This window comes from Canis aureus, chromosome 19 (assembly GCF_053574225.1).
Source record: "Canis aureus isolate CA01 chromosome 19, VMU_Caureus_v.1.0, whole genome shotgun sequence".
Classification (NCBI taxonomy): domain Eukaryota; kingdom Metazoa; phylum Chordata; class Mammalia; order Carnivora; family Canidae; genus Canis; species Canis aureus.
In genome coordinates this window covers 28,698,375-28,722,795 of record NC_135629.1, presented here as the reverse complement: position 1 = coordinate 28,722,795, position 24,421 = coordinate 28,698,375, and the positions used below count along the sequence as shown (strand labels likewise).

The 24,421-nt window shown below is 38.2% G+C and overlaps 1 protein-coding gene and 1 long non-coding RNA gene across 4 annotated transcripts in view; one reads left to right on the top strand and one right to left on the bottom strand.

The window, feature by feature from the left end:
• SYNPR (synaptoporin) overlaps positions 1–24,421 on the top strand; it is a 291,170-nt gene that overhangs the window by 229,759 nt on the left and 36,990 nt on the right. For both annotated transcript variants that reach the window (XM_077858229.1, XM_077858230.1), the window contains one exon: positions 15,637–15,835. In XM_077858229.1, the coding sequence (XP_077714355.1) occupies positions 15,637–15,835 (199 nt within the window). The remainder of the gene's footprint in view (positions 1–15,636; positions 15,836–24,421) is intronic.
• The window catches only part of LOC144289806 (uncharacterized), a 128,883-nt gene continuing 110,696 nt past the window's right edge, over positions 6,235–24,421 (bottom strand). Inside the window, exons 9-12 of one of the 2 annotated variants that reach the window (XR_013357774.1) lie at positions 14,143–14,327; positions 9,624–9,735; positions 8,363–8,430; positions 6,235–6,364 (exon numbers count right to left, since the gene is read on the bottom strand). This is a non-coding gene — a long non-coding RNA (uncharacterized LOC144289806). The remainder of the gene's footprint in view (positions 6,365–8,362; positions 8,431–9,623; positions 9,736–14,142; positions 14,328–24,421) is intronic. The other variant, XR_013357776.1, reaches the window with a different exon arrangement.

Sequence of the window (24,421 nt, the reverse complement as noted above, 5' to 3'; positions counted from 1 at the left end):
AAAACTATTGTTTAGTGTGATACTTGCATGCAACAGCTACTCAATAAACATCTGTCAAATGAAAGCACTGCCTGTGTAAAATGGTGAATTAGGCCATGCATGACCATATTACTTGAATTACTAAAAATGGGCTTAAGGAAAATGAAATAATTTAGGGAGGGTGAAAAGTCATTACCTAGAGTAGTTATTCTCAAATGTTAAGTCCCAAGACCCCTCTACATTCTTAAGAATGATTGACTACTACAAAGAGTTTCTTATTTGTGTGGATTATATCTATGGCTATTTACTATATTAGAAGTAAAAACTGAGAGATTTGTAAAATATTAGAATATGCAAGTAGACATTCCATTAGTCATCAGAACAAAGACTACACCCCACAACCTGCTGCTTCTAGAAAACTCTACTGCACGCTTGTGAAAGAATGAGTGTAAAAGGACAAATAGCATATTAGTGTTTTGGTTTGAAAATAGTATTGCTCTGGTGGCCTCCCTGCAAGGGCTTCAGAGTCCTCACAGGTCTCTGAACCACAGTTTGAGGAATTCTGATCTAAAATTTTTAGAAACATTATTTCTAAGAAGTTAAATAAAAATTACTTGCAAGACTTATTTGTAGTCTATGTTCACATAGTTTACACCTTGATTTTTAGCTAGATTGAGCTTCTGTTCTCTTCCCTTCAAATATTCCATGAATCATAAGGAAATGTAATCATAGAAGAGTTTTTGTTTTCTATTTCTTTTGGGATTTTCCCAGTGATTAAGTGCCATTTTTCTGTTTAAGACCTTTTTTACTCTTCTATGAAATATTGGTGTCTTTTCAATCAAATCCTTGCTAGACCTTGCATAGAACTGCCTTTCATTTAAGATTGGTCTGAACCAGGGTGATTTCTCAGAGACAGAAGTTCAGGAGACTAGCTTGGATAAGCAGGAAGAGGTTAAGCTGACAAAATGGAGGATTATCTGAAACCAGAAACATGTATCTAGACTCCCAACAGATGAGGGAAGGAAGCCACTTTCCTTTCCTTTTCCCAGACAGCTTGGCTTAAGTCTCATTCTCAATGCTAGCTTCACCACTGCAGGCAAGGGGAAGATGATGGCATTGGCTTCAAAGTTACCAAGTCATTCCGAAAGAATTCTGTTCCAAAACCAGTGTGGGAGTGGTCCAAGGTTAATTCCCAACCAAAACCAAATATGCAGGAAAATCATTTCCTTAGAGCCAATTTTCCAAATAATCAGTTTGCTGAAAGATAGATTTTCCTCTTGGAAAATATTTTCACTGTATTAGTTGCCCTGGGCCAAGCTCTCTACCACATACCCCCCTCCACCACCACCACACACACACACATCTTCATTCTTACCAGCCTTCAAATTGAGGAGCATCAACTTAAAACATGGTAGCAAAACAGCTTGGGTAAAATCTCATGACAGTTTCAGGTTAATTATTTGACCAATTGATTTTCAGCCAATTAATTTTTAATAATCTAGTTTTTCCTGATCAACCATTCTGAAAAATTTGCACAGCTCCTTTCTTCTGCAGACATATATGGAACTGACATAGATGAGCCCCTGAGAAAGGCTGAAGAAGCATCTACTTTGCCAGAGATGCATAAAAAGCATTTGTTGGGGAAGCAAAAGGAAGAATATGCTACTGTGCAATGAGAATCCCTCTGGACAGACCAATTGTGGTAGATTGACTTCCTATATGTTCAGCCTCTGTCTCCTCATCAGTAGGGTAGGGATAATAATGATTATACCTCTCCCAGCTCTGATAAAGAGTAAAGGAAAGACAGCATGTAAAGCATATAAGATTAGCACAGAGACAGGGATCAATACCTACTAGTTATTGTTGGCTATTATCATTAATGACTCAAAACAGTTTCTCAAATGACACTTTCTCACCTCCAGGCCTGGAGCTCCAGCTCTTTAGCCACCATGCCCTCTCCATCCTCATTTAAATGTCCCTCTGCCAGTAAGCCTTCTCCGTCCCCTAGACTAGCTTAGGGCCCCTGTACCTGGTCTTAACCCTCATTGCTACTTATAGAAACAGATTGTTCAGTTGTCTGCTTTTTCTAAGAACAAATACCCTGAGAGCAGAAACCATCTCCTATTGTTTACTCTGATATGCATAATCCCTAGCACAGTGCTTGTAGTAGATGAATGAATGAATGAGGCATCTGCTGGAAGCATGGTGCTGAAGCCCGGTCCTGACAATGAGGCAAAGCCAGCACACAGCTGCACAGGTGTGCCTTAGATAACGAGCCCTATGAGAAAGACCTGAGAAGGTCTGGAGGGGAGGAATCTGTTGAGCTTCTCCAACAGGCCCCAGAAGCATGTGAGTTTGCTTCTATTTTTTACTTCTAGATCCAACCTCCAGACATGATCTTCTGGGCCACTGGAGAGACTCTTTCTCATGGGAATTGCAGAATAGTAGAAGGTCCACTGATCCAGGAGCAGAAAGCTTGAGTTGTGACTCTTTCATTCACTGTGTGACTTTGATCAAGTGCCTGGTTCCCTCTGGTAGAATAGCTGAGGCATCTCTTTCTACAATTCTTTGAGGTAGGAGCAGGGTCAGCTTCTAGATAAATATCTGTTCTCAGTTAATGAAATCTGTCCTTTCTTTTTCTATCCTTTTTCTTCCCTCCCTCCTTTTCATTTTTATGTAGCAAATACATGTTGAATATTAACCCCGCACCAGATACGACCTGGAAGTTAAAGAGAGGTAGACAAAATTAATAGGATCCTTGCCTTCCTGCTAGTTATACTCTAATGGGAGAGACACAAATAAGCAGGATAACTTCAATCATTTAGATGATAAGAGTGATAAATAAGAGCAGTTAAAGGGAATAATGTGATAGAGAATAATAGATGGAACACACTCTTTAGATTAGGTGGTCATGGGAGGCCTCTCAGAGGTGGTTTCATCTGAGCTGAGACCTGAATGAAGAGATGAAGCTGACAGTGGGCTATTTGAGATTAGTTCAAAGGCCCCAAGACTTGGGTAGGGGAAATGCTGTAGGAAGAAAAAGAAGCAAGATGGTATGGTGATAGCAAATAGGTGGACAAGATCTGGTAATGTCAGTCCTTGTGGGCCCCAGTCAGGAGTTTGGTTATAGCTTCAAGTGCAAGGGGAAGCATTGGAGGAGAATTTAATGCAGGGGATTGACATGCTCTGATTTATATTTTAAAAAGATTTCTGGTTGCACTGCAAAAAATGAAATCCTACCTGTCATGTTCCAATTGCAACCTGAAAATAGTATGATTAATCCCCTGGTTGCTGGCAAAGTACCAGAAACAAGGGTGACATTATACTTACTGATAATAAAGGGCACTTTTTCCAACTTGAGTTGATAAATATATGGAACAAACTGTTTCTAATTAACTAAAATGAACAGTATTGACTTGTGTCTTAGACATTTTTTTGCCAAAAAGGATTTGTGTATTTATGGTATTACGGTACATATGGTATGTATTAATAACTGAAGAATTGGAGGTGTACACTTCCATAGCCACTTGACAGGGCAATAGCTTTTTGGTGTTTTAAAGGAGATTGCATTTTCTTCTGTATAAGCAATTGCTATTTATTTCATTATAACCTGGTAAATATATTGAATTTCCCACCCAGCAATGGTTCTACTAGGTTCCCTATCCTGAAGATTCAGTGACGCCAGTTATTATGTACAGAATGACATGACAGCAAGCAATGACAGATGACTAAATAACGGCTTGGTAGAGTAACTTTTTGACAAAGCAAAATAGTAAAAAAACATGCCATGTTTCCGGGTCTTTGAAATCTAATTTGAAAGCATTTTGAATTTTTAAAATCAACTTTAATAATTAGATTTACACCTTGAATTTTGAACTTCAGAAATTCTTTGCACACCTAAGAATAGTGACTGTAGTTGCTTAAATATATGCAGACTACAGTAAATGCAATGTATTGCATTATCTTAGTTGAGCCTTACAAAATCCCTGAGATATAGGTGATGAGAAAGCTGAGGCTCAAAATGGGCACAAAATTTGTCCAAGATCACATAGTTGGTGGTTGGTGGAGCTACTTTATCTTGCCTTCCAATTAGGGGAAAAAATAAGTGAAAAAGTGATGCTCCAGTGGGCCTCAAATGGAGACAAATAGGAGGTATGCTAGGGCTATAGGTGCATTGAAAACTAAATCTCATTGAATAGACTAATATTCTAATATTTTTCTGCACGTTGCCCCGAGATATAAGATTAGATGAGGTAAATAATGGGTAGGGTAAAGGACCATCAATAATTTAATCTATGTCAGGCAAAATGTACGTCCATGAAATAGCCTGAATGAAATCTTTAGAACTCAGATGTTATTTCCACTTGTAGCACTCAGTCACCAAAATCCTCAAGTTTAGTAAATCTTAACCTTTTTGGAGTTAGGACACCTATGAAGAATATGATACAATTATGAAACCTGACCCAGATAGATGATTTTTCAAATGATTATGAAGCTGAGATTTATTGTGAACCCCTGAAATTCATCTGTAGACCTCTTAACCCTTCAATCAGCCACTCATTTTAAATTTGAGAACATTGAGACCCAGAGAACAGTCCTACTTAAGGTCACCTGAAAATTGGTGCATAGATAGGCCCACAAGTCTAAGTCCTCTCACTTTTTTTGTTCCCAGATTCTGTTCTACAGGCTCTAGACTCTGGGAACTATTCCATTTGAAATGACTGGCTCTCGTCCTGAAAGTTTCCCCTCCTGCTTTCAGGGTATTCATATATCTTTTACTGTATGAAACTTTGGTAACAGTGATAATTACTGTTCTTAATTTTAATTTTTATTTTGAATGTCTTCAATTACCTAAATAAAAAATTGATAGTTCCCTCTGGTACCAAATTTCTCCTGGAAGTTATACTGATCCCCAAACTCCAAAATGCTGGGAAATCGCTGCTTTTATTCACATGCCTCTCTATCGCCTCATCTCCCACCTGGAACCCTGGAACAGGTGCAAAGCATTTAGGAGCATCAGCCTTATCCTTGAATCTGATATTTAACAGACGTGAGGGGGCTCTACAGGGCCTGATTCCTTCTGCATATTCATATTGCACATATTGCAAAGGGAAATAAAGAAGGAGGAAGAGTCTGTAGGTTAAGATACTGGAGGGACATGTCAACCAAATGCAATGTACTAACTTCTCCGGGTCATGATTAAATAAACCAACTTAAAATCATATGGGATAATTTGAACATTGACAGATAATTAATGATATAAAAAATTAACTATTTTTAAGGTGTGAATTTAACTGTGTTGTGGCTATGTATTTTAAGAATTCTAATCTTTTAAAAATACATACTGAATATTTATAGATGAAATTATATGATGTCTGGAATTCATTTCCAAATAATCTATTGGCAGGTGAGGGGTGGTGGTAGGAGGCACCAGGTGGTAGTTAACATGAAAACAGATTGGCCATGAGTTGGCGACAGTTGATCATGGGGAATAGAAACATGGGAAGTGATGATATGATAATCTCTACTTTGTGTAGGTTTCTATAATAAAAGCTTTTTTAAAAGAGAAAAACAGTATGCAAGAGGGACAGCCCTAGTACACTCTTCATGGGATTGCAAATTCCTACAACCTTTCAGCAGGGTCTTTTGGGAATACTTATCAAAGTCTTTAGAAATACTGCATACCCCTTGTGATGGTTAATTTTTTTTAAGTATAAACAAATATTTATTTATTGAGATATAATTGACTGTACATATCTAAAGTGCACAATTTGATAAGCTTTGAAAAATATATATATACCTGTGTAACCATCACCACGATCAAAATATGAAATGTATCCATGGCCCACAAATTTTCTCTTCCCCTTGATGATTCTCCTTCCTGCTTCTCATCCCATCTCAAGGCAACCATTGATGTGCTTAATTTCACCAAGGAATAGTTGAATTTTTAGACTTTATATGATAGACTTTAATTCATAATTACTGTAGTAATTATTCTTTTTTTAATCTAGCTTGACTTTTTATTTTTATTTTTTATTTTTTTAGCTTGACTTTTTAATTTCTTTTTTACTCAGCGTAATTGTCTTGAGATTTACCCATGTTTTATGTATCAGCATCCCATTCCTTTTTGTTGCTAAGTACTATTCTACTGTATGCATATACCACAATTTATTGATTGTTATGATGATTAATTTTATGTATTTATTTGGCTAGACTATAGTGGCAGGTTTTTTGACCAAACACTTGTCTAGATGTGCTATAAGGGTCTTTTTTTAGATGTGATTGACATTTACAATCTGTTGACTTTAATTAAATCAGTATTCTCCAGGATATGAGTGATCCCATCCAATTAGTTGAAGGTCTGATCAGCGAAGGCTGAGATCTCCTGTAAAAGAAGGAATTTTATCTCCAGACTGCAATGCAGAAACTCTGGTTTTCTTGGCTTTGGACTCAAGACTGTAGCATCAAGTCTTGCCTGAATCCTGTGCCTACCAGCTTGCCCTATGCATTTCAGACTTGCTGGCACCCACAATCATATGAGCCAATCCTTTAAAATAAATCCTTGTATTCATTAAAATATATATCTTATTAGTTTTGTTTCTCCAGAGAACCCTGATCAATACACTCCTTTACCCAGAAAGGATAAATTGTAGAAATATATCCAAAGAAAGTTATCATACAAATATCCAAAAATACATATTCAAGGCATTGTTTTAACAGTTAGATTGGAAATAGTCAAAATGTCCACCAGTGGGGGACCATTTAAAAAATACTGTAAAAAACTGTACAATGTAACTATGTGGAGCATTCTGGCACTGTAATTTTTCTATGCTGTGCATATATTATAGACTATTAAAAGGAATAAAGTATATCTTCCTTTTTTAAAAAAGGTGTGTTTTAGTTATACTATAAAGTAATAAACAGCAAGTTGAAAACCCTGTTTGATTTTTCATTTTTGTAAGTTGTTAATACTGAGGATGGAATTATGAACAAACTTCTATTTTCTTATAAACATTTCTATATTGGCTACATTTTTAAAATAGCATATTTTGACTAAACTAATGAGTCAGGGATCCCTGGGTGGCGCAGCGGTTTGGCGCCTGCCTTTGGCCCAGGGCGCGATCCTGGAGACCCGGGATCGAATCCCACGTCGGGCTCCCGGTGCATGGAGCCTGCTTCTCCCTCTGCCTATGTCTCTGCCTCTCTCTCTCTCTGTGTGTGACTATCATAAATAAATGAAAAAAATAAATAAATAAACTAATGAATCAAATCAATTTGACCTAAATTTAAACAAAATGTGAGACCAGACAGATTTCTGCTGCCCTCTCCAATGCTACCTGCATGTTTATTAATAAATATTTTTTATTTATTAACAAGTTAAATACTTTACATTTTTTATTCATGTAACTTTTCTATATCATTCTAATAAAATGGACAGATAATCCATTATCTAGACATTCAAGTTTAAAAAAGAAAATTCTGGGATGATTTTTTGTTTCATAATTCACTTGAGTCCAGCACCACAGTTCAAGGAAGACAAACAAGATAGGAAAAAAGGCTTTTCTCTGCAAATACAGATAATGACCTCATTATCTATTTTAATTTGACAATGTAGAGGCAGTCTGAGTTCTCTATGATTCAAATTCTATTTGAAGAATCTAAAATTAATAAATCATGGCTTCATGAAAATAGCAGTGCCTCTTTGCAAGCCATTATAATGTGTTTTATAGAGTTTTCCTTCTCTGGGTTCCACTCTAAGACATCCCCGGGCCTCAGTGCATTTCTTTTTAATCACCTCGTAGTCTATCTTTTTATTTTGAAATATTTGTGTAAACACAAACTTGTAGGGGACAGGGATGAAATTTGAAAAGATCCTTCTTAGCATAATATACTTCCAATACATTGGATATGTTTCTTTATGGCCTATGGAGATGAAAGGCACATGCTGGGTAAGGGGGCAGTCTCTTTCCAGCCATGTCCTTTTGTGTGCAAGCACAACAAATCGTGTAGAAAAGAGTACTGTTTTCAGTAACCTTGATTGCATTTTCCAGTGTCTTGCTCAGTTCCCCCTGCTCAGTATTTATTCAAAAAATTATCTTCTCTAATGATAGAATGGAGAGCACAGAAAGTAATGGAAAGTTCCTCCTATGAAGACAATAAACTTTGACACATTTAATACATAATCACATCAAGGAGAAATGACTTAATTGTGTGTAAGAGCAGAAGTACAGCATTTTGTCTTTCCCTTTCTTTTTGTCTTTTAAGAAAACATTTTTAGTGAATATATGTTGTTGTTACAAGAGATGAAGCTGCTTTTGATTTGACTAAGGCTAGGACAAAGATGTCTGGAAAATGATGCTGGCTGCCTAAAAATGCCATTTACCTGAAGGTAAGGAAGCTGGAGATCAGCTCTTAGGTCTAGCAGACAGGAGTGCAGGTCCACTGACCTTCCTGGGAACAAACAGCATCATTAGAATACCTGAGACACTCTTAGGATGTTTGTGAACTGGATCGTTTTATATTTCTGCTTGCTTTGATGTTGGATAGAGTCTAGTAATGACCCTTTTAGTCATCAGAGTCATCCTGCATATACTAATACTTCTGGTCAGTGAGTCCTGTATCTCGAACAAACTCTCTCCTTTTTCCTTTGCAAGCTGAAGTCTTCAAACTTGTTTCCAACGTTAGCTACCTAAGTCCAAGTACTATGGTCTTCTCTCAGTTCTCACTGCAACCAGCATATTTCCCAAGACTGTTCTCGGTCCCTGCCTTGTCCCCATCTTCTGCCCTTTCCACCCCAAATAGATCCTGTACCTGCACCCTTGTGATGTCATCTCCCCAGAAGTGGACCATAACATAGAAATATGCCTCATGATGAGCTGGTGGCATAAAGGAAAACCTTGTTCTAATCAATATGTGAGTCTTTAGAACCAGTTTGAAGTCACCCATGAGCCCAGGGAACAGTGGGAAAAAAAGGTCCCAGACCCCATACATTCATCCTATGACCACTCTTCTGTGGAAACACAACTGAAAGTGGCAAGAGAGGGAGCCAGCCACAGAATGGCCAACAGAAAAGCCAGCAATCATGTAAGAAGTCAGTATATGTGTGATTGATTTAAAAAATTAATAGCACTGCATTTTTTTTCATATGAGAGCTTTAGAGTAAGTTTTGAAGGCATTTAAGCTCTGTTTTGAGGCCCTTACTCCCACAAGTCACTTAAGCTCTCTTCCCACTTTCTTTGCCACTAAAGTAAGAGAAATAGTATGCACTTCATCAAGTTTGAAGGTTCAAGTGAGATAAAATGTGAAAACATTGGGTATGGTGCCTGGTCTATGCCATTGTCATTAGTGATTGCCATCCAGTATAGAATTGTCACCAGTATCCTATATAGCATTGCCATATGCCCTGCTTCAAGGACTGTAGGAAAACCAGGGACATGGCAGAGAGAGGGCCTTGTCCTTTTCAACTTCCTAGACAATCTCCATTCCCATTCCTCACAACTCATTGCTTAGCTTCTCCAATGACTGGCCCATGGGCTCCAACATAGCCCTCCTGAATGATTGAAGGACTTGAGGATCATGGATAATTCAGTAGTTTGGAAACCTTAGAGATGGAATTTGCATCATAGGTTTAAAAATAAAAACACCTTAAAGCTGTTTTCCAAGTTTGCCTCTTCTCTATGCCAACTGGGTAATCTTTGATGATTCTTTCAAGATGACTGAGCTCCAACTTCCTCATCTATAGAATGGAGAAGGTTTCTGGGGAGAAAAAATGAGATCTAGTTTGTGAAGATGTTGCTAAACTCCCAGGATTTTGTAGTGATTTATGCTGTGAATCATAAAGGCTAAGCAAGAAGAGGTGTGTGAGTGTATACCTGTCCACACAAATGCATTTATCATGCAGACACATATGGCTAGCAAAAGATAAGTCAATCTACAACCAGGCAAATGCCAATATTTCATATTAGGAAGAGAGAAAAAATGGAGCAAGAGGATTAAAGTCTCTATCAACTGATAAAAGGATTGAAACGGGGGCTGCAGAAAATGATCAAGTAAAGAGAAACGTGCTTAGCACCACAATTTGCCAGTTGCCCTCTAATCTTCCCTTAGCTGCTTTAATTCTAGCTGTGAGAAATTCAGTGACAGCAGTTTGCTCCCCAACATCCTTAATGCTTTCTATGTTTGCTCCTGTGGGATCACCACCACTGGGACATGTCATTATTGTCTCTCCCTGAGCCACCCTCAGATGCTCTGTTAGGAGCTTTAGTCCTATTTTCTTCCACAGCAGGTGAAAGATATTGTCAATAATTTCAAAAGTCTTATTACCAGATGTCCATAATGGTACAGTGCCTAAACATGAATCTGTGCCTTTCTGTACTGAATATCTCACTTTGTATAAAGAACCAGGGGCACTACGATATCACAGTTTCAGTACATGATGCATTCAGGTTCATTTGCCCTCTGCTTGCTTCTGAGGCAAATGTTAAAATAACCCAGGTCAAAATTTGGAAAATGGGAAGCTTTTAATGACTTCCTATTGACTGGTCTGCAGGGATTCAGCTCTGTCATTGCTGGGTCACATGTACAGTGCAGTATTCACACACTTCAAGGTGGAAGCACAAGGAATGTTGATTTAGAATCCTATTCAGTATAAGTCATCTGCATACCATTAGATTAGATGGCTTGGTCATTTTTATAGACATTCAGCTGGAAATCTAAGGATGTTGTAACTTGAGGAGCAGAAACATATAGTGGTTACTAGTGTGGGTTCCACCTAATCTTGCATTCAAGACTCATCCCTGCCCTCCATGAGCCACATGACCTCAGACAAGCTTACTGCACATTCTAAGCCTCAGTCTTCCCATATGTATAATGGTCCTAGCAATAGTGCCTACCTAAGAAAAGTGTTAAGAGCATTAGGTGAGAAATATGTCAGTAGAGAAGCTAGCATAATCCCTACAGGCTGAAAAATGTCAGTGCTTGTTATCATAAACATTTTTATTAATAAAGCAATGCCAACTTGCTTAATATTTTTCCAGTCCCCACAAACAGAATTAAAAACTATGAGTGCCTAGCAGTCCCTTTTAGTGTCATTGAGGCAGCAGTGAAATTATTAAGACTGTGTTTATTTGTTGGTAAAAATGTTTTTAAAAAAACTACCCTAACATGGAGGCTTTTCTTTGGTGGACACAGTGCAGTAAAATCCAATGAAATTCAATTACCTCTTGATTGAGTCAGGCCAACCCAGAAGGGAATTATACATTTGAAATCAACAGAATTGGATTTGGTCCCTTTTGCAGGCTCAGCAATTGCTCCCTGACAAGTTCCTCAGAAGATCAGAGGTGGCCCCACTGGCATCCAGATTCTGTCAACCGACATGCTCTATCTGTACAGAGCAGGGTTTTTTTTTTTCCTTGTTTAGGTTCTAAATGAATGATATCTGCTCCCAAAATTATTACAGTTGCTAAACGCATGCTGACTATAAAAATCTCTCCCTCCACAACAAACCATACATATTTATGCATTATATGTAGCTGATGCTTAAAAGAACTCCTCTGTTAAAATATATGCGTTTAGTAATATATATCATCATATAGTGTTAAAAATGTTCAGTCAAATGAATTATTATGCTTCAGACTATTTTGAGCTGACATGCTCTTTCTTTATAAATGATCCCTACTCCCTTCCACAGAATAGGCATTAGCTTAGAACTCACTTCAATTTCCCTTCTTTCTCTTGATTTCACCCCAGTGTAACTGGTGGACTAAATACCAAGCTATAAATCACTGGCATTAATAAGCACAGCAGACTTCTTAGTTGAGTTTTGTGCATGTGTGCCTTGTACAGATAACCACAATTAAAATTACTGTAAATAATCATAATCAGTTAGCAGTAGGGAAAATGTTGATATTAAGCTGAATGCGTAGGGAAAGAAAACACCCAATTCTTTTATTGTTCTGCTCCCTGCTGCCCCCACCACACACAAAGATTGCCGACCCAGTCTGTGCATGTCACCTGAAGGAACTGGTGTTGGAAACACCACTGTTCCTGGCATGTGGAAAGCAAGTGTGCAGCAGGTGACATGGCCCTGCCTGCTATTTTTGTTTTATATGTTCATTATAAAAAAATCTTTGCAATCTTCATCTCAAGATAAAGACTCCAATTAATAACCTGGCCCACCATACCTCATGGTGAGGTCCCCTGGTGACTTCTTCATCTCACCTGAAACCACTCATTCTCTTTTCCTTCCATGTTCCAACTTTTCAGGACATATTTCATCTCTTCCCATGTGCTGTGCTCCTGGCCTATGCAAGATCTTGGTACATGCTCCTTCTTACCTATTTTTTAACAGCTTTATTGAGATATAATCCACATACTATACAATTCATTTGTTTAAAATGTACACACTGTTGGTTTTCAGAATATTCAGAGTTGTGCATCCACCACCATAGTTAATTCTAGAACATTTTCATTGCTCAAAAAAGAAATCCTGCATCACTTAGCTAGCCATTATTCCCAATTCTCCTATCCCCACCACAACCACCACCACCACCCCTAGGCAAGTGCCAGCCTACTCTTTGTCTCCATAGATTGGCCTTTTCTGAACATTTCATACAAATGGAATCATACAATGTGCGTTCCTTTGTGACTGGCTTCTTCCACTTAGTAGAACATTCTCAAGGTTCATTCATGTTGTAGTATGCATCAGCACTGCATTCCTGTCACTAATAGATAATATTCCATTGTATGGATGCACCACATTTTATTTATCCATTTATCAGTTGATAGACATTTGAGTTGTTTTCACTTTTTGGCTATTATGAATACTGCTGTTATGAACATTCTTGTACAAGGTTTTGTGCGGACAAATGCTACCATTTCTCTTGGGTATGTATCTAGAAGTAGAATTGCTGGATCATATGCTAACTCTATGTTTAACCATTTGAAAAACTGCCAGACTGTTTTTCCAGAGTGGCTGCACCATTTTACATTTCTACTAGCAATATACGGAAGTCCCAATCTGTCTAATTAGAACTTAAATTCCAATTTTATTTTATTATTCTTACCCAATCTCACCAACACTTGTTAATCCAATCTTATGCTCTTTTTTATTATAGCCTAGTGGATATATAGTCATATTTCATTGTGTTTTCATTCTTAACTTTCAATCTAGATGATTTTTACCCATTTTTCAAGCTGTAGCTTAAAAGTCACTTCATAGGGAATCACCTTGACTGCCTCACCCCACGCTAGCCTCGGGCTCCCCTCAGAAAAACGATCTTTTCCCTCTAAACTTGAAGTTCAACATGAGTAGGGCCCATCCTATGTTCCTTACTCTATCCCAGCATCTAGCCATTGTGTGAACTACTGGCTGATTCCTAAAAATTTGTGGAATAATGACATATTATAAAACAATGGGAAAAAAATGTGTATATTTTCTGAAAATCACCTATTTGAGAAAATTGCCATGATTACCTTTTAAAGCTATTTCATTTTTCAGCATTCCCACAGACCAAATTATTGATTTTACTATCTTTGGCAAGGGGAGGAAAGGGACTCTACAATATAACCATGACAAATACTTCTATTTTCCTAAATTGTACTGAAGCATACACCTTTCTGGTTGATAAGAAACAGGAGGACTCTCAGTATACACAAGCAAGATCAAGTAGACTGTGTAAACAGCTCTCTCTTAAGGCAAGCAATAAATTAAAAAGACTGGGTTTCTGAGAAATAAGGAATCAGAGGGATCAGACTTTCCCACACTGGTTGTCAAGGAAGCTATGTCCCTGGAGATTCTGGTTCAGGTGGTCCAGGACTAGACCCTGAAATGTGTTTTTAACAAGGCCTCTAGTGATTGCAATGCTAGTGGCCCATGACCTTCACTTTAAAAAGCATTCATACTACCTAATAGTCTCATCATTTAACAGAAACAGGTTAATGTAGAAATTAAAAACACAAGCTCTGGAGTCAAACACAGATTTAAATCTCTGCCCAATTTACTAGCCACGTGACTTAGGACAAATTACTGAATCTTTCTAAGCCCATTTCTTATTCTGTAAAGGGGGTGGGGGCAATAAAGTGCCTATGACATGGGCATTCAATTAAATAAAGAGTATAAAACACAGTATCTGGCATATAAGAAATGCTCCCATGTTGGAATACCTGAGTGGTTCAGTTGATTGAACATCTGACTCTTGGTTTGGGCTCAGGTCATGATCTCATGGGTCATGGGATTGAGCCCCATGCTGGGCTCCATGCTCCGTTGGGAATCTGCTTGAAGAGTCTCTCCCTCTGCTCCTCCTTCTGCTTTCTCTCTCTCTCTCTCTCTCTCTCAAATAAATAAATTTCTTAAAAAAAACAAGAAACACTCGAATGATAGTTGCTATTGTTATTACTATTTTGTCATTATATTATCTAAAGTATAAGAGAATGTGTACAACATATCTGTTTTAAAGGGATCAAGTTTTGCTTTGTATGATAAATACTTTCTAAATATTAATTGGGAAACTACCAGGTTCATCAATGGCTTTATTATTATTGTTACCTTCATAGATAATTTTCCAAGTGGTACTTTGCTGATATCACTGCTAGGGCTATTCTGAGTGCCTTCCTAATACTCAAGGAATAATTTAGTCATTTCTTATGAAGCAGAATTTTAGCTCCTATATTAAATTATAATTTACCACCTAGTTCACAGCATGAGCTACAATACTAGATATAACACATTCCCTTAGGTGTCATTTATTGAGCAGAAAGTATTATCCCCCAAATCTTATTTTTCCTCTATTAGGTAATATATTGAGCCTGAATGCTTTCCTGATAGAACTTACTCTCTAAAATAGAAGTTCTAAAGTTCAATCAAATTAGTATTGATCTGTCATCTTACAGAAACAAGAATGTTCGTTCATTTATCCAACTCCTATATACTGAGTGTCTAACAAGTGTCAGGCATTCAGGATACACATAGAACAAGAAAATCAAGATGCCATTATCATGGAAAGAGCAGTGAAGGAAAAAAAAGTAATTAAATACTTCATCAAGATAATGTGGCTAGTGATGAGTGCTATGAATGAATGATGCTAACCAGGGCAATGGGATAGCAAATGTCCACAAGAAAGGAGCTATTTTGGATTAGTAGTCAGGAAAAGGCTTTCCCAGGAGATGACGTTTGAATACCAACAAGGAGCCAGCCATGGAAAATATCAGCGGACAGGGTGATTCAGGAAAAGAGAACAGTCAATGAAATGACTGTAAGCCAGAAATGAGCCATGTAAGGACCTGATGTAAGATCTGGTGGGTCACATTAATAAGTTGGAGTTTGAGTCCAAGCACAATGAGAAAGTACTGGGTAGTTTGAGCTGGAGGATGTCAGATATCGTAATTTATCATCATTTCAGGTTCTCTCTCCCTCCCCACCCTCACCTCTGTTAGGGTGACTAGATATTGGGAAACCCAGTGGAATTATGCTTCCCTGCAATGTTTACTTCCACATTTCCAGCATAAATCTGTAATTTCTTTAATGAACTTGTCATGAAAGCATGCCTTCCAACTCCCTGATCACCCCTGCTTTGCTTTAAAACATGTCCACACACACCCCCACCCCACTCCACTTGGTCTCATCTGCATTGTAAAGTCTCCTTCACTCTGACACTTCAGGTTGCAGCAGGTGACCTTTGAGGTGCCCACGTGCGAGGGGAAGGAGCGGCAGAAGCTGGCACTGACTGGTGACTCCTCATCTTCTGCTGAGTTCTTCGTCACGGTCGCTGTCTTCGCCTTCCTCTACTCCCTGGCCGCCACCGTCGTTTACATTTTCTTCCAGAACAAGTATCGGGAAAACAACCGGGGCCCACTCATTGTAAGTGGCTTACTTCTTCTTCTTTTTTTTTTTTTTTTTAAGTGGCTTACTTCTTGAAATAAGTCTTTCCATCCCTTCTGATTTCTTTACCACAGCTTGAAGCGCTTTGGAGTTAGGCAAGCCCTTGGGGCAGGTATTTTTTTTTAAATCACATTTTTTTTTTCATCCACATCTCTTGGATCTGAAACAGAACCATGATGTCTGCCATTCTTTTGTGTCTCTGAATTGGAAAAGTATCACAAGATTGCTAGCAGCCCCTCTGAAATAAATGGTTGGAAATCTCATGAGATCAAGGGAAAAGTGAAGCTTACTGCAGATTTATTTATAATTCCAGCATTATGGAGCCAGTCAACCATTTTTCTCACTGGTTATTTAGACAGTGTGACTTGCACTTATTTGAAATGCATTGTTCTATTAGTATATGACAGACTGGGCATAGATTTTTCCATCTCTGCACTCCCCCCAAACCCCACCAATCTTTCTCAATCTCTCTCTCTTTCCACCACTGACCCTCCTCCTACTTTCTTCTTTCTTGTACGTGGATCCAAGGACTCACATGGGTGAAACCAGTATAGCCCAGAATATCCAGATGCAGACACATACACACACACACACACACACACACACACACACATACACACACACTGACAGGGGGCACAACAACTCTCAGAGGGGCACGGAGTGTGGATAATTGTTTAGGAAATAAACTTAAATTTCTCAACCTTCATGTGTAGATTTAACAAAAATTTATCTGAGAATGTTCTGCATGTAAAAATACCTTGTTGTCTTTCTTAATTACCTACTCCTATTTTGTAAAAGAAAATCTTCCTTCTCTTTCATCCCAAATATCACCACATAGTACATTGCTAGGAGGCAAACCTTTCTGGTGCTAATGAAATATTGGTGCTGGTGTTGACAAAAATGACTGATTCTAATGCGGGGGTAATGTACTCTTTTGCATATAAGGAGGTTCCCAATTTTTTTATTTCAATAAAATTGGAAGTTCTAATCTACTCATCAGCTGATAGACCATCAAAAATAATTTTTGATAACAGATCACTATATGATCAGGACATATAACTCAGAAGGAATTTGAAGAAATTAATGACATTGCTATAACAAAACTCCATTCTCATCTACTCATTTATGCGAGTAAGCTTTCTCAACACATCTATAAGATGAAAAATGGGAAGAGAATTTATGCTGAATCATGACCCATTCTAGAAATAAATAATATTTGTTCCCCCAAAAATATGCAAACTAATTTTAGAAAAAATAAGCCCCAGACATTTCTAATAGAATTTTTACTTTTTAATTTTAATGATTATTAAAATGTATAACACATTTATGTTGTTTGGGACAATTGTGCACTAATAATATTTATTAATAATATCACTCAACCCCAAATAAATTTTTGATACTTAAAGCAGTAGGGTCATGGGCAAAAAATTATTTAAACTTTTGTACATATTTGTGTGGCAAAGAAATATAGTAGGGTGACCAATAAAATGCTTTCCAGTATAAAAAGTATTTTCTTATGCTATAATTCTTTGAGGGAAGTACAATGGAAGTACAAATTCATAGAGAACAAAAGGAACATGTAAAATTTCCAACTGCTCAAGAGGAACTTTTTCATTAATTTCTTAATGGAAGATAGAATCAAATAATAACTCCATTGGATTCATCTAAAAATGGATACAGTGGGTGTGTTTTAAAATACCAATAAGTAGGCCAGAAATGATGTTCTTTGAACTATTTAGATTTTTTAATAAAAACAAAATTAGATGTCATCTACACAAGTATGAATATAATTTTTCAAAATTCTTTAAGGGAGTAAAATAAATTTTACAGACATCTAATCTAATCAATATATTATGGAGACTTGAACTTTAAAATAAAAACATTTTGAATGGTAATTAGAAGAAAGCCCTGTTTGCAGAGCCTTGTGATTAAGTGTGAAAGTACCTCCCAAAATTCAAATTTGTGGTACTTTAATATGTTATCTTGGAAAAAAAGGAGTAATGAACTTGAATCTTTGAACAAATGTCTTTTTCCCTCCCAAATTGGAGCTAATAGTCCTAATGGTTTTAAAATACTTTTAAGAGAAAGCCTACCTTGGGCTTATCCCTCCCACAATAAGCAGATAGATACACAAAAGAAATTGCTATATATGTACCACAGAACCAATATGCATTCACCTATTCCTGAGTATGTGTAGACACTGTTACACAATTCTAAAATCTGAGGAAATATCCAGACTTCCTGTGAGAAGATTTTGACTCAGCTAGTTTGCTCACAAAATGTAAAAAGACCTATTTTGTTATATAAAACCACATTTGCCTCATATGAAATAATCTAGTGAAGGCATGCCACTTCATCTCTGTGTAAATAGTCTCTCCCATCAAGCAGGATATAATGAAATCCTGAGTTGTGTACTACACTGGGTAGGTTCTGTTTTATTACATCATGGAAGAAGGGGAGGGGCAGGGGAAGTGATTCTCGTAATAAAAAAAGAAAAGGCTCCTAGATGAAACTTCCGTGATATTAAAAAACTGATGTGCTCATTACTTGGCAGATAAAAGTTAATTTAAAAATGAGCCTGAGTCCTAAGAGTCACAGAGGCTGAATGAATGTGGAGGATCAGTCGGATGCCATTACACTGCAAATGACAAACCATATGAATTCTAACCCCACCACGGCAAGGGCATAATTGGGGGACAAAAAGTGGGCTATTATACCCACCCTTAATTGTTAGGTAGCAGGTTACAGAAAACCCGCACTGTGAGCAAGACCTCAAGAGGATGGTTCACACCTAAAAAGACTTTCAAATGCTGTCTTAACAATAATGGTACTCATTTTAATTAAGTCAGTCCTGTTTATTCAGAAAGATGGCTACTGATTATTACTTGGTCATCTCAGTTCTTGTTACCATCTCTTCTCTTTTGGTGTTGCTTTGTTTTTAACAAAATGCACATTTTTCCTTCATTCTGTAATTTTCCACATCGATGTTTTAGTATGTAACGACGACGTTAGCATATTATGCAGATATGAATAATTCAAGTAGTTTAAAGAAGTTAGATATCCTTTTAAGCTACTTCACATCTAAAAATTAACAATTTCCCATCTCATTCTATAATCCTCTAGGACATGACATTACACATTATACATAAGTAAGATTAATGTGTAGCAAAGTGATGAGGTTGGTAATACGTTGGTAGTAAGAACAACAATAATATCTATTGGTATGGATTATCTACTATGCATAAAGCTAGTCATCACAACAACCCTAACTTATGTTATTATTCACATGTAAAGATGAAGAAAGGGAGACTCAGAGAGGTTACCCGACTCTCTCAGGTAACATCACTGATAGAGGGTAGAGAGTTTGAACCCAGGTCTCCAACTCCAGGGCTCAATTTCATAACCACCATGCAATAGGATCCAAATTCCTAATTGACAATGTGCTACAAAGTTAGAAGGTTGAGGTTAGGTAACACCAGTTGGTTTATACACCTGGACAGCTCCTATATTGTCTTATTCTGATTATAGAGAAACCAAACCTTGTAACTCCTAGACTTTTCTGCTTATTTGGTGCCATCGACATTTTTTATTTGCCTTCAAAATCTATTTGGAGTCCTGGAATTACTGCCATAAATCTATGATGCTAGAATAACTCAGGGTTCTGCTGTGCTGTTGTTTATCTCTGTTGCAAATGGAAGACGTCATTGAGAGAAAACAAGCTTTAAAAATGCCCAGGATCAATGGGTACTGTAAATCAGAGATTACCAGGACTGATTCCTATAGGTTTGCAAGCAGTCGTGAGCAATTTCAGACAGACTGGGGCCGTGCTTATCAATAGCAATTTTTTAAAAATATCTTTTTCTACTGAATATGCTTGACAAGACAGTACGCTTTTAAGTAAAAATGAAAATATGAACGTCTTTAGAAGTAACATAATTGTTGATGATGCTCAAGGACACAGGACCAAGAAAATCAGACCAGAAGAATCAGCCAGCTACTGCACATCACTATAGTGATATACAGTAGTGTGCCTTCTTGTACAGATGAATAAATAACAGTTCTCAGAAAGCAGAAATGGCCACCTGAATTGTGGCATGATTGTGAATTGAAATGTCATATCTGGTTAGATCATTTTGTCATGCTCCTTAGAGTACACTTTTAAAGCCCATCTCCTGCCTAGATTTCTGTGTCGGAATATTCTGAGCCATTTTCAGATCTCATGTCAAATAGTGACATTGTGAAGCTTTAGAGTTTTTTCATATTAATGTAAAGTTGGTTTAAAAAAATATCTCACGGGGCAGACAGAGTGCTCTAAGAATGAGTATATAGTACACACCATCCCATATTTTGGTGAATCCTTGGTACAAGAGGTTTGGTTTAAACTAACTACTCTAGGAGGTTAAGAGAATCGATATCTACCTTAAGATTTTGTGGAAAATGAAAGAGCTGCATTATTCAACCTCTGATTTTTGCATAAAGGTTGACCAAAGGCAGTTTATGGGACTAGCAGTGTTTGCCCTTTGGAGGCACACAGCGGTGTCGTGGCTCACGTTTGTTTTATGTTCATACTGTCCCATCTAGCCTCAGAACAACCCTGAGAGAGAAGTAAAGCAATTAGAATCAGCTCCATTCTACAGATTCAATTTACTACCTCTACTGAGCACCAGGTGTTGGAAAATGTGTCTCTGGGAGATTAGAAAACTTACCTGTTGTCAGAGAAGTTAATGGCAGAAGGATTTAGACTCTTAGTCCAATGATCTTGAGGGTAATGGCTAAGCTCTAGAGTCCTGGATTTTAATCCCCCTGTATGACCTATCATTTAACAGTTGAACCTGTTACTTCATCTGCAGCACAAAGCTCGTAATGATACACACGTCACAGGGCTGCTGAAAGGAAAGGGGAGCTAGTGCCTATGGGGCGCTTTGCACAAGGAAAGGCACACAGTAAATGATAAATTATGGTATTTACCTGCCACACTATTATTGCCGTTAATTTTAATCTTTCTCCTGCCCTTTACTGGGTAGGACCTTAGCCACATAAAGAAAAATTGTAGGCATTTTCCTTTAATCATCAGCAGCCCTCCCTCTCAGCGCTGCTTCTAAGACCACAATTGCCAGGTTGAGCCCCTTACTTAACCTTTCTGTTCCTGTGGCTCCACCCCATTAGATTACTGGAAGGTGGATTTTAATCCCCAAAACAAAATAAGGCTCCCATTTTTAAGTGCCAGCCACAGCATCGCCAAAAGAGGACAATAGGAGGCAGGAAGAGAGCTGGATGCTCTGAGATTCACATGCTGGTTCCTCCCAACTACATCTTTCTTAGCTGTAGTCAGAGATGGAAATCAGAACTGCAGCCTCAAGCTATTGGGGAATTTCTGAGAAACCTCTCTTGCTCCCCTTCTCTCCAGCCCCCCAACCCTTCCCCTCCTTGTCTTCTCTCCTCTTATGTAGTTTTCCATTTCATGCCTGTGTGCTTCCTTTTCCTAGATAATAAGTGTCTTCAACAGGCCAAGCACCATGTACATAGGGGTGAATTTAGAGCATCCAGTCTGGGGTTGAGGAAAACTATTTAATAATTACAACTTTCCTAGAAATGACTCACTAGAGGTACATAGATGGGCTTTGATAATGTAAAGGAGGTGGACAGGCCACCTAGTATTAAAGACAACTCCAGAGTATCTGGTGGTTGGTGGTTGGTGAGAGGATGAATGGAGATTGTGTTTGAAGTTCTGCCCCAGGAACAATGTATTTATGCTAAAAAATATAATATTATTTGAAGCCCACAAAATGTGTATCTTGTTCGTATAAGCACACCAGTCAGAATCTGACACTCTGGCCTATGATGTGGAGTGTGTGTGTGTGTGTGTGTGTGTGTGTGTATTTCTGCTTCCCTACTCTTTGAGACAAGAAGTGATGACATTACAAAAGGATATGAACCAACCTTAAATGAACTTTCATCCAAACTACGACACATTTTGCATCAACAAGGAAATCTTTCCAGAATTATACCACAGATGCAGGGAAATAAATTAACCCATTTAAAATGTTCTCAGCACACCATCTACACATTTTATCAGATTTTCCAGCTCGTTTCTGGCTTCTTATGATAAGCAAATTCTTAATTTAAATGAAGGTTGATTCCCACTGTATTTGGTGCTGTGTTCCAATTAACTAGTTAAACAAAGACCGGAGCTGTAGTCCAATAGCCTTCATAAAGACAGTGAGCTACTGATAGAATTAGCATGATTCTTCTAGAGCCCAGAGCTCCTCCCATCCTGTGTTGGACCCAGTATATTCAGAAGGCTCATTTAGCATGTCTATCTGAACCCCGGCCTTTTTTGTCAGAGTTTCTTTCATTCCAGGGAACTTGTAATTCAGTTAGAAAAATTAGGACCTCGGTGGAAATGTGGCAAAGCCCCAAATGTGTCTTTCCTGTGTGTTCCTTTCTTCCATTTAAAACACCTGAAATGTGAAATGTGTCTACTCCGTGGCCCAGCACACCCAAGAGAAACCATGCTTCCTTTCTCGAATGGAATAGTGATTCTCAACCAGTGGGGTGAAGGTGTGAGCATTTGGCAATATCAGTAGACATTTCTGATGGTCACTACTGGGGGAAATACAGTGGACAGAGGCCAGGGACGCTGCTAAACATTCCGCAGTGCACAGGACAACACACCACAACAAAGAATTATCGGGCTCAAAATGTCAACAGTGCTGAGGTTGAGAAACCCCAATTATAGCAACCATCAGCAGCTGTTGAGTACCTACCAACTGCCAAGACCTACACAAGCACTTTACATATTCTCTTTAAACCCTTAAGCTAACCTTTCGAGTTTAGTATTTTAACTTCCATTCTTGAGATGCCGAAACTGAGGCTGAGGAAGTTTAAGGGCTTGCCCCAGGTTACTTGCCCCAGAGATAATTCAGGTCTATCTGACCCCAGCTTAGAAGTCTCTTCATTTTTAGCTGAATTTACTTCTCACTGTGCTCATTTCTCTTGGTCTATGGACCTTACTACTGGATGTTGGCTACCCCCATGCCCTCTGTCTTCTTGTGTTTCCTCTTGTAGCTACCACCACTACACACACACAGATATACATGCATGCAGACGTACACACGGACACATGAACACACGTGGACACACGCAGAGACGCACACACATGCACACAGTGTAAATGTCCTACCTTTGTAGCTTTGCCTTCTGATCTATTACCCTTGATCTGTCAAGGGGAAACAGTAGAAGCCAGTGGCTAAGAAGTGAGGTTCTGTACCCAGACTGCCTGGGCCCAAATCTTAATACCACCAGTCAGTACATCTGTGTGACTTTGGACAAATTAACAGAACCTCTCTGTGTTTCTGTTTCTTCCCCTATGACATAGAGATAACAGTGGTTCCTAACCTATTAAGTCATTGGTCAGAGTAAATGAGTTATGACACATAAGGCACTTAAAACAACAGCAGGTGCTCATTAATGTGAGCCATTATTTTCATCAGCCTTTTATTATTATCTACCCAACTGTCCATATTGTGCTTTCTATGTAGCTGGTGTTTATTACATCTCAATGGGCTGAAAACAAGTGGATAAGTGCAAACTCCACTGATTTTCTTATCTTGACAAATGCTTTGGAAGGCTTCCTATTGCACTGTTAACATCAACCCCCCTTTCATATTGTGTTTTATTCCTGAGCCTCCAAATTCAGCATAAGCTGCTATCATTACAGAAAATGCAATCAACCCTAAGATGGGGTTTCACACTGTCTGGCCTTTCTGTCACTCAGTTCCCCTCTCTTGGTTCTTCCACCCTCCAACTTGGCACTAAGATCTCATACTTTAGGGCAAAGAGGGGAAAGAACACAACCCCATTAAACTAACCAGGCTCCAGAGAACTGGAGCTTGAATCCCTTATCAGCTGGCAAGTCTGAAAATAGCAGGAAAGTGTGAAGAGCACACTTGTGTAACAGGAAGAAACTTGAGGAAATTTGATTGTTTGGGGGCATCCAACTGAGAAATAAAGTTCAGACTTTCACCCTCCTCCTATCATTTTTTTGAAAGTGATGAAATCTTCCCCTCCCCATTCCACCCCCACAATGCCAAAAATATCCTTACTATTTGCTAAGTTTATTTCTTTGATTCCAGAACAAGCAGACACTCACAAACATACACAGCTTTGGATTCACTGGGGCTCCCAACAGTTTAAGAATGCCTTGCACCAATACCCACGGTTCATTAAGCTTTCAAATAATTGGCACAAAGTCCAGAGCATGGATTTTTTTGCATCCCTCTTAACTCTTTCTCCCAGCTGGACATCTTCATTTCCATTGCTTATTAGTAGGACCCTAATCAAAGCCACAGAACCAAACAAGGAAATGCTTCAAAATTTGCCCTGGGAACACAAAGGAAGTGACTCTGGCTAAAAACTGCCTTGGATCCCCTATGAAGGATATGATTATTGAAAATACCTGAGACGTTGGCCAAGATATAATTTCACATTCACTTAACTCCTACCTATCTGAGACCTGTAACTTTTTTTTAGTTTTATTTATTTATTTATGGGAGACAGAGAGAC